An 11,190-nucleotide genomic window follows, 5' to 3' on the forward strand; every position below is an offset into this window, starting at 1 on the left:
GTGTGTGTGTGTGTTTGTTTATAATTAGTGTCATTAACGCCCTATCTTAATTATAACTTTTTAATAGTCATGTTAGGATTTTCTTTAGAACGGCAAATTACACTCTTTAATTCTACTTTAAAATTCCACAAATTTTGATAATGATGAGACTTTAATTCTAATTAAACTCTATGATGTACTTACATAATTACTCTACTTGATTCTCATATTTAACACGTTAATTTCATTTGTACGTGAACTTTCCCTATAAGTAATAATAGCAATAGTGAACCATTTATGATTTCATCCAAAAGCAATTAGTTGCAATATAATATGTGGAGAAGAAGAAACCAAGCGTATTTACACAACAAGAATATGATTAGGAATACACCATATTCACTCCTTTCTTTATTTTCTTTTCAAGTAATCGAAATGCAAAAACTTAAATGAAATCGCATACAAACACACATACATCCACGACATAGGAGAGTGTTTTTCTTGAAAACACTAATAATTTCCTTCGCCTTCGGTTAAAGCCGGAGACATGTAACTTGGGGCGTGAGAGGTGTAATCAGCTGTAGTGGCTTCGGCATTATGGCTTGACGTGTCAAACCGTTGCCTACAAGAATAACAAGTGATGTCTAAGATGGTGAAATTGATCTTCTTGGTGGCTTGTTCTCGAATAACCTTAGCTCTTTCTAACTCCACCTTAGCTTGGTGCCTAATTCTTTTAGCATTCTCAAACTCCATCTCTGCAATCTCAACTTGCTTCTTTGCTTGTTGTCTAGCATCATCTGCAAAGGCCTTGTTTACCAAAGCCATTTTCATTTCATCCTTTTGCAAGCTAGGTGCACTACCAATTGAGAGATTCAAACGGTTCGGATAATTGTTTCGTTGTTCAGAAAGAGATAGTGATGGTAATAGTTGAAGTTCCAAGTTGTTTTGAATGCCTACTTGGGTTTGTGAGAATAAAGTCCGGGGTAAAGGTTGGAGATGTGACAATCTTGATAATGTTGAGATGGAACCAAAATTTATGTCACTAGTTGGACTTGTGCTTGATGTTGTACGAGATAAACATGCCGGCTGGAATGTGGGAAGATCTGGTTGGGTTCTCCGGACTGTGCATGCGTCTTGATGCTCGATGAAACTCTCAACTCTACAATGGCATGAGTAAGTTAAAAGGTGTATAAGAATTAATATTAAGATTAACAAGCATAAGTTATAGTGATATTGCCTAATAATTGCCTATCACAATAAAGGAAATTAAAGGAAAACTTGAAAGACAAAGATTGATTACTATGCAACATTGGATTATACAAAAGAATAAATATAGGCTTTTGTGTAGTGCCAATGACAATGCTACAATAAAATACATACCAATGAAGCAGGTGAGTATTTCAATATTTATACTATGATATATGCTTGAACTTTGTGTTTCTAAATTAAAGAAACAATCTACCAAACACAAAAAATATTAGTCTTAGATTTGTTATTTTCTATTAAAAAAATGTAAAATGATATCTCATAGATCTTGTGAATGAATCCATAGATTCTGTTGCCATCCAAAAGATAACACATATTATATGTTGCAGAATTCAAGCTTAAAAGAATATTCAATTGCATATAGTAAACATAATATTTGAATATTTTTGAACAAAACCATTGAGGAATTTTTTTTACTTTCTGACTGAATATTGCTGAAATTTATGTCTGAGCAGAAAAACATAAATGCTCATGATGAAAGGTCACATCTTTTAGTCTGATCAAGAAAAACATGTGTAGCAAGAAGATCTAATAATCCCACAAAATATCAAATCAAGAAGATGAAAGATATCACAAAAACATATACAAATAGTAACCTGGAAAAAACTCGACCACAATCACATGAATGGCCTCTTGTACCACAAGTTTTAAGATGAGCTTTATAGTCAGATTGAACAGCATAACCCTTTGAACACTTTTCACAAACCCACTGCTTATTATTGCTATGCTTCCTTCTAAAGTGCTTCTTGATCCCAACCAAATCCCCTAACGCATGACACGGATCATGGTGTAAACAACTCGGTTCGGGGCACACGAAAACCCGCTTCTTAATCTCGGTTGAATCCCTTTTCAACAACTTCCATGTTACCTTGTGTCGTCTACGGTGCATCTGAAGGTTTTGATCCCTTTGGAACCCTTGGTTACAGATCTCACATATGTATTGATCTGATTCTAGTAAGGTTTTTGGTGATAAAGACACCACTTCAGCATCCGGATCTACAATTTAAGAAAATATCAAGAAACATTTTTTATTTTTATTTTGGACGGAACAAACAACACAACCGCAACGTTACAAATTGAAACTACACCAATCTTTCCAAACAATATTTTAGAAAGATCGGTTTTTTATCAAAAGAAAACTCAGTGATTTGATGTCTACTAAAGTTTTTGGTAAGCTCCATGGTTTGTTTAAGAAAAGATCAAGAGACAATCTTTTAATTTTTTTTTGGGAACGACAAATTTCATTAAAATCAGCGCTAGACACAGAATAAACTATACAACCACAACGTTACAAATTGAAACTACACCAATCTTTCCAGACAATATTTTTGAAGGAAAGATCGGTTTTTGATCCAAAGAAAACCCAACGATATGATGTCCACTAAAGTTTGGTAAGCTAGCGGCCGGTATGTTTAAGAATCGATCTAGCTTACGACTTTAGTGGACATCAAGCCGTTGAGTTTTCTTTGGATCAAAAACCAACTTTTCTTCAAATATTATATTATTTAAGAAAGATTGGTGTAGTTTCAATTTGTAACTTTGCGGTTGTGTTGTTTGTTCGGTCTGTAGCACCTTGCTAGCCTGGTTTTAATAAAATTTACAGTTCCAAAAAGATTAACAAAAGTTGAACAAAGTTTAATGAATAAGGATGCATTTAGGGTACCTGGAGTACCAGCAGGGCGCCTTTTTCTTTTGTTGGGAACACCATTATCTGATGAATGGAAGAGATCAGAAGAAGATGAAGTGCCCTGACAAGGACCAGAAGTTGTAGTGAAGTGGTGATGGTGGTGGTGGTTGTTGTCTAACATGTTGGTGGTATTATGTAGCTAGTGGATTCTCTGAATATTAAGCTCCTGATCAAAATCTTTCAAGAACCCTTTTAGGTGCTTCAATATATTATTATTAACCTAAAGGGTTTGCTTTGTGAAATCAGCTTTAAAACCTTTTAGCTTTTTAAATGAGCTTTTTTATTTATTGACTCCTCACCTTGAGCAGGTAAGGTTGAGCTAAGTCTTCTATATAATAAAGCTGGCAACACATTGTGTGTGTGTGTGTGTGAGAGAGAGAGAGAGAGATGGAGAGAGATGGAGTACATGAATGTGGGGTTAAAGATTAGATGTTGAAGGATAGAAGTGAGTGACGCATGATCCAATCACATGACATGAAAATGAGCCCACAAGAAAGCAAACGACTAAGGAAATTAACCAAAAAAACATCCCCACCACATGAGAGAAAAAACGAAGGAAATCAGTCATTATTTGATATCATCTTTCATACTTTAATTGCAATATCTGAATGAATATTAATGCAAACCAGGCCAGGAACGCCTTTACACGTGACCTTCCATTCTTCCTCACGCGACCTTACTGTAAAGTTGTTGAGAAAAAAGGTTAAAATAAGATTTGTGAAAGAAAGGTGATTTCTTTGAAGAAAAGTACCTCAGATTACGTACTGTTACAAAGTTAATATGAGTCATACTAATTGGCTAGCTAGTGCTGTTGGTGGATGGATAGAAAAGTAATAAAATATTAACTTTATAAATATATATATATTGCAATCTATATACTTTGTATGACCCTTTGGATCTATCCGAATTAGCGTTTCTTAGACGAGATGTAAGCCATTCATAAACATTATTCAGAAAAAAACTTGTCATTGTAGAAAAACCTTCTTAAGTCAGATTTCAAACTAGATATCATAAAGATTCAACCCTAACTCATTATCCTCATGTTATTGAAACAGAAGACCAATTGCAATCTAAGGTAAGGTTATTTTACAAACGTGAACAAAAATAAAAAAGATAAAAAAGATTGGTGGTAAAAAAAAAACCTCAAAATATAATAATAAACTAAGAATTTAAAAAAAAAGTTACACAATATTAAGGAAAAAAAATTATTGTGTCATTTTATTTATTATCGTGTATTTTGTTATTCTCATCATTGTTTGTTTTTTTTACGATGCGTATTTTTTCTTAATATTGTGTTATATTACTTAACATATGTTATATTTTGTTCGACATTGAGTTATATTTTACGATCTATTGTGTTACTTTATTTATCATTGTGTTTTTTGTTTATTTTCGTCATTGTGTATTTTCTTGACATTGGGTCTTTTTCGTCCCGTTTTTTTTTTCTTTTTTGAGCTAGAAAGACGGATGAAACATTTTAGTTTTTTTACTTTTTTTCAATTTTTATTTATGTTTTGAGTTGTGAATATTTTTTTATTATTTCTCTTGATTTTTTAGGGTGTTTTTTAGGCCACGTATCATTCTCGTAATTCTCATTTTTGTTCCCCTTTGTACTTTAATATTATCTCTTGCAATCTATATATAACTAACTAGTGTTGTCTGTAGGGTGCAAACGAGCCGAGCCCAAGCTCGATCGACCTTTTTAACAAGCCAATCTCGAGTAGCTCGCGAGCAGCTCGGCAAATTTGCACCCTTAGTTGTCTGGCGTGACGTTGAAGATCTTATTAACCATACTCAATCATCTTCTTCTTGGAAAAACTAGTTTCGCCCTAATCTCATATTTTCTGTTCATTTAAAACAAAATAGTTGTAATGGAATAAATGCAGGGGACCGTTCGTATAATAATACTCCATTCGTCTCATTATAAGTGTCCAGTTTTTAAAAAACACAAAGTTTAATGTGGATTGAATTATGGAGTATTACTTTTTTTCTTACCAAATGACAATAATGTCTTTGAAAAGTGGGTCCATCAATATTGTTTATTAATGTTAGTTGTGTATGTTTAAGGGTAAACTTGGAGATTCACTAATAAATTTTGAAAGTGGACACTTGTAATGAGACAAATAAAAAGGAAATGTGGACACTTATAATGGGACGGAGGGAGTAAACACAAATTTTATTAATGTGAACTTCAATACAAAACAAATAAAAAGGTAAATTACGATACTTGGAAAATGAAAGTTACGGCTACTTAAACGAGTACAAGGAAATGAAATAAATAAAACAAGTAAAGTGGGGCTGAGGATTCGTGTTCAACACGTGTCCTTTAAATGAAATTGAAGGTCTCCCAAAAGAATCTGTATGTTTCACATAGTTGTATGTTTCATATGATACAACAATCGAAGCAATTAGTATTGTCAAGGAGGACCGAGCACCCGAATTGAAACTCGAAACTTAAAAAAAAGGAGAAGAAACAGAAGTGTGGAAACCTTCTTGGCGTAACGCACTCTTCGTTTGTGAGGTGTTGCAAAAGTGAGAGTGATCAAGCCTTCATGTAAGACTCATCTTGTTATTATATTTATATATAATGAAAGATGATGGCTCTTGAGTTGATAAAAATTAATTATCGTAATAACTAAATCAATTCCAATCACAACTCCCAACCTTTTCATATGTTACATTTAGTATAGACACTCAACAGCCACAAAACCACTACCGACAAGCCGCGCATGCTGGCGCGCTACTTTACGAGTCGGGACCAATCAAACACGCGAGGAATTAATTCAAAGTCGCCTTGGCACACCAAGTTAAGAAAGTAAACGGTCGGGTTGTTGTAAAGTCGTGTGCGCGTGCACTCTTTGTTGGAATACCGTATGCCCGAGACACATAATTAGGTTAATGTAGCTAGCCGTGTTTGATCCAAGTCGGGTCATACCCAATAACGAGTTAGACACACACCAATTATGTATTTGTTAAGATAAGATCTATAAGACAAATACAGAACACGACACATTCAGAAAATCGGGTTTCTGAATATTTACTTGAAAGTGTTAAATAAATTAATTGGTTAATTTATTTATTCAAATAATTATTATTGGAATGATTATTTAACTATGTATTCTTTTATAAAATGGTTTATAAAAGATGGGGTGTTTATATATTTTATAAAAGTATAAAATAAATAAAAAAAAAAAAATAAATAAATAAATACATATTGGGGCCGGTTTTAGGGTGGGCCCCACACCCCATTGTCTTGGTCAAATCATGTCATGTATTTGGTATAAGATACATGATCAAATACCTAACACCATGGGTTTTTTTATGCATGATCAAGATACATTATTAAAAGGACTTTCAAGTAACCAAAAACACAACTCTTCCTTTCTTTCTTTCTTTCTTGTTTACGGCAAAAGGAAAAAGGAAGGGCTCGGGTCTCGGGTTTTTCGTGTTCAAGCTTCCTAGCATAGCTCGGTGTGTGTTGGAGGCTCGGGGTATATTCCGTTTGAGGGTTTTCCTTTGAAAGTCTAGCATCCACATCATCATCTTCTTCAACCATCTACTAAACTCTTAAAGGGTTAAGAATGTAAGTGTTTACAAGCTTGATAGTTTAGCTTTCCGTATCATTTGATCCTTGCTTCGGGTTTCTAGTAAATAGATTATTGGTAATCTTATAACATGAATAAACTAGGTTATTCATGAACATATACATATATAAACACATGGATACATATGTTTAGTTTGTAAATATCACGCTTCCGCCTTAATTGTGACTAGTTAAATGGTTAACTAAGCTTGTTAATTTCATAGAAACCCAACAAATGGCATCAAGAGCCGGGATACGGGAAACTAAGCTTCGGGTTCTCGGTTTTATATTTTTCCCCTTGAAAGATTTTATACAAAAAATTAACATGCATGATTTTTTTTGTATTTAATCTTGTTATTGTTTTTGGTTTTGTTCAAAAAAAAAAAAAAAAAACCGAGTTAATGGGCCGAAGCCCAATTCGGGTGAATTTGGGCCGAAGCCCACTTGAATATGGTTATTGGGCTAACCGGAAATAAAAGGGAAAAGGCTATATGGGCCGAAGCCCATTTTTGGTTAAATGGGCCGAGCCCATGAGTTTTTTAATTGGGCCGAAGCCCATGTGTTTTGCACATGTGGGCCGAAGCCCATAATCTAGTTATTGGGTCAAGCCCAAATGGGTTGGGCTAGGCCCGATAAAGTCAAGGGGTTTTGGAACGGGTTCCTAAAACATAACGGGTTATGTTTGTTAAAACTAGACCGAGCCGTAGACCAAAGTGGATGTTTATTTGTGGTTGATGTTGTGATTGTTGTTAATTATTCAAAGTTTCGGTTTGTAATAATTAATTAGGGGCTATTTTGTAATTATTTATTCATATGGGTATGTAATAAATAGGTTATTTGTAATATCTTTATTTTATAGAAAAAAATGTATTAGGACATTTGATTTTGTAAAATTAAAGAAGATTGCAAAATTGGAAATTTGGGCCTAATTGGGCCGGGTATGGTGATAATGGGTCTCACAAGCCCATTAAAGGGATTCAAGCCCAAAAGGACCTAAGCCCACCAATTAAGCCCAAATGGAAGCTTATGGAAGCTAAGGCCCAAGTTCAAGCCCAATGGATCACAACGGGGTTGAAGAAGATGCTCGAAGCATTTGGATGCGGGATCGAGTGGGAGCTACAACATCCATGTGTCATGTGTCCCTTAGGATCGGACCTAAGACACACACTTGTTTCGGCTAACAAGTGTGGTCTAACTTAGTGGCTCGTGTCTAGTATAATTGTGTATGCTTGTTAATTAATTGATTGTTTGATTGTGTGGTTGTTAGATATTAGGATATCAACTTCGTCACATAGAATTAATTAACAAAGCATAAAACGGGTTCTAATAATTATCGGTAATTACGTGACACATAGTTTAATAAAATGGATTTATTAACTAGCCGTCTCACGCCCATAATAAAATGGCTTTATTATAAATTAGAATTTTGAAAATGGTTTCAAAATATCATGTTACTAAATGCATGTTAGAACATGATTTAAAGTTTTACAACTAGAATTATTAAAACTAAAAATCCCTTTTAAAATTAAGGATAATAAGTTAAACACCATCCTTTTGTATAACGCTTAACATATTAGTAAGCTCTTAGTGGGAAAAAGGTCACCTAACCGCGTAAGAGTAAATTAATATGTTAAGGTAATATTGGCATATAAATGGGAAAAAGATCACCTAACCGTTTGTATGTTAATATTACAAGTTGATACAAGTAGGACGACTTAAATTAGAACCATGTGAAGAGGGTCACCCAAGCATGGGGTCTAATAGGTGTTGATGGGATAAACATGCCGACACGAAATATGATTTCGAACCGGTCCCATAAACTCTAGAAGTTGCAAAAGGGTTTGCAATTGTTATGAATAACTACCTTGATAAATCGACAATGGGAAAAAGGTCACCTAACCGGAGTCGGGTTTATCGTTGGATTCTAGATTTTAATTATTAATTATATTTGGTATATATATAAAAGGGTATTAATAATTAAAAAGGTAAAACACTAAAATGAACTTAATTAAAATTCTGCAGATGGTCGCACACGTCGACGACAACATAATCCCTAACGTCCAAAACGTATCTCTCCGATCTATTCTCGCTAAAGACCGTCTTAACCACAATAACTTTTCGGATTGGTTCCGAAATTTAAGGATTGTTCTAAAACAAGAAAAATTATATCATGTTTTGGAAACACCTATCCCCGAAGAACCGGAAGAGGGAAGTGAGGTCGAATATATGAATTGGGTCAAACTCACGGAAGATTCCATTCAAGTGTCATGCCTCATGTTGGCGACTATGGTTCCCGAAATCCAAAAGGATTTCGAAAACCATAATGCGTACGACATGATTACTCAACTTAAGGAAATGTTCCTTAAGCAATCAAGAGTTGAAAGGTTCGAAACGGTTCGAGCCTTGCATGCATGTAGAATGGATGATAATCAACCAGTTTCAACTTATGTACTTAAGATGAAAAGTTACATTGATCGCCTCGCCAAGCTCAATTGTCCCATCTCAAAAGAGTTAGCAACGGATTTGATCCTTAACTCTTTGTCGAAAAGGTTCGACACTTTCGTGTTAAATTATAACATGAACGGGTGGGACAAAACCATTGGAGAACTTCACTCAATGCTTAAAACAGCCGAGGCGAGCATGGGCAAAAGGGTTTTACCCATGTTTGCGATCAATGAAGGTAGATCCAAGAATCGGTCTCAACCCAATCCTAAGGCTAAGGTAGCAAAAAGAAAGGGTCCCCCTGTGCATCTTAAGGGTAAGGGCAAATCACCGGTTATGGCAAAGAAACAAAAGGTTATGGAACCGAAGGGTCATAAGGATGATCCTTGTTTTGGTTGTGGGGAGACCGGACACTGGAAACGCAATTGTCCGGTCTACCTAAAAGAGCTAAAAGACAAGAGGAATGTGGCGCATACCTCGGGTAATGTCTTTATGATTAATGTTGAGCTAAATCTTATTTCTTCTAACACATGGGTATTGGATACCGGATGTGGAACTCATATTTGCAATTGGTTGCAGGGGTTCAAAAGGAATGAAGACTTAAAGAAGGGCGAAGTGAATCTTTTCATGGGCAACGGTGCAAGGGTGCACGTGGTCGCTAGAGGAGACTTCACTTTATCGCTTCCAAGTGGTTTGGAAGTTGTTTTGAAAAATGTTTTGTATGCTCCTAGTTTGACTAGGAACATTATTTCTGTGCACCTTCTTAGACAATGTAACTTTGACTTTAAATTTGTAAGATCAGAAATGCATGTCTCATCTAATGGTATCTTTTATTTTAAAGCTGTACCAAACAACGGTATTTATGAATTGGTTCATGATAATACCTCAAATAGCTCATTATATCAAACTTCTACTAAAAGACTCAAAAAGGATTTGAGTGATTCCTACATTTGGCATTGTCGCCTTGGACACATAAACAAGAATCGTATAAATACTCTCCAAAAGAAAGGTCTTTTGAAAACAAACGAGTTAGGTTCGTTTGATGAGTGTGAATCTTGTATTCAAGGCAAGATGACCAAAGAGCCTTTCAAAGGTACAAATGAAAGGGCTAAGGATTTGTTAGGTATCATACATACGGATGTATGCGGACCTTTCAAGCCAGCTAGTAGGAATAGTGAAAGGTACTTCATTACCTTTACCGACGATTTTAGTCGATATGGGTATGTGTATCTAATGAAACACAAACATGAAGCCTTTGAAATATTCAAGGAATTTCAAAATGAAGTACAAAATCAGCTCGACCGAACAATCAAGGTACTCCGCTCCGATAGAGGAGGCGAGTACCTAAGTGATGCTTTTCAAAGTCATCTTAGAGATTGTGGAATTATTTCACAGCTCACTCCTCCTGGAACTCCTCAACATAACGGAGTATCCGAGAGGAGGAATCGAACACTGTTGGACATGGTTCGATCAATGATGGCACGAAGCTCACTACCGCCGTCATTTTGGGGATATGCGCTACTTACAGCGGCTCGTATTTTGAATATGGCCCCGACCAAAAAGGTGGATCGAATACCCTATGAAGTGTGGCATGGAAAGGTTCCATCTTTTTCATATTTAAGGGTATGGGGATGCATAGTTTATGTTAAACGTGACACCCCAAATAAACTTGAGGCTCGATCCATCAGGTGTATCTTCATAGGATACCCAAAGGATGATATAGGATATATATTCTATGATCCTAGTGAACAAAAAGTGTTTGTTTCACGCAAAGGATACTTCTTAGAAACTAGGTTCCTTATGGAAGGACCTAGTGAAAAGAAAGTGGAACTTGAAGAGGTTCAAGAATCACTTGATGATACACAGTTGGTCGATACTAGCTTTCAACACGAGGATGTTGAAGATGATCAAATGGTTGATCATACACACGTTGCTCGCAGATCTAATAGGATTAGTCGACCTCCCAAGAAATATGGATTTCTTGTGGATGATTGCTACTTGGTCGATTCGGATGAACCGATCTCCTACAAAGATGCTATGTCACAACCTGATTGTGACAAGTGGCTTGAAGCCATGAGCGCCGAGATGCAATCCATGCACGATAACCAAGTTTGGGAATTGGTTGATCGTCCACTTAACTCCAAACTGGTTGGATGTAAGTGGGTCTTCAAAAAGAAAACCGATATGCATGGAAATTTAGATACTTACAAAGCACGACTTGTAGCAAAAGGTTTCA

At 35.5% G+C, this 11,190-nt stretch overlaps 1 protein-coding gene across 1 annotated transcript; it reads right to left on the bottom strand.

Annotated features, from left to right (window-relative positions):
• Positions 1–391: 391 nt before the first annotated feature.
• On the bottom strand, positions 392–3,519 carry LOC143564319 (protein indeterminate-domain 14-like). Its single transcript, XM_077051629.1, has 3 exons — positions 2,906–3,519; positions 1,839–2,238; positions 392–1,135 (listed from the first exon to the last, which is right to left on the bottom strand). The coding sequence occupies exons 1-3, from the start codon at positions 3,048–3,050 to the stop codon at positions 487–489; spliced, it is 1,194 nt and encodes a 397-aa protein (XP_076907744.1). The 5' UTR covers positions 3,051–3,519; the 3' UTR covers positions 392–486.
• Positions 3,520–11,190: the final 7,671 nt, after the last annotated feature.

This window comes from Bidens hawaiensis, unplaced genomic scaffold (genome assembly GCF_021521415.1).
Source record: "Bidens hawaiensis isolate Kalapana, Puna unplaced genomic scaffold, B.hawaiensis_p1.1 tig00021988_1, whole genome shotgun sequence".
Lineage (NCBI taxonomy): Eukaryota > Viridiplantae > Streptophyta > Magnoliopsida > Asterales > Asteraceae > Bidens > Bidens hawaiensis.

Bases quoted from the DNA above. Each gene is read 5' to 3' on its own strand.
- LOC143564319 (XM_077051629.1), bottom strand. From the start codon at position 3,050: ATGTTAGACAACAACCACCACCACCATCACCACTTCACTACAACTTCT. The intron at 2,239-2,905 runs GTACCCTAAATG...CTTAAATTGTAG, and splicing joins GCGCCCTGCTGGTACTCCAG to ATCCGGATGCTGAAGTGGTG. The intron at 1,136-1,838 runs GTTACTATTTGT...ATGCCATTGTAG, and splicing joins TGTGGTCGAGTTTTTTCCAG to AGTTGAGAGTTTCATCGAGC.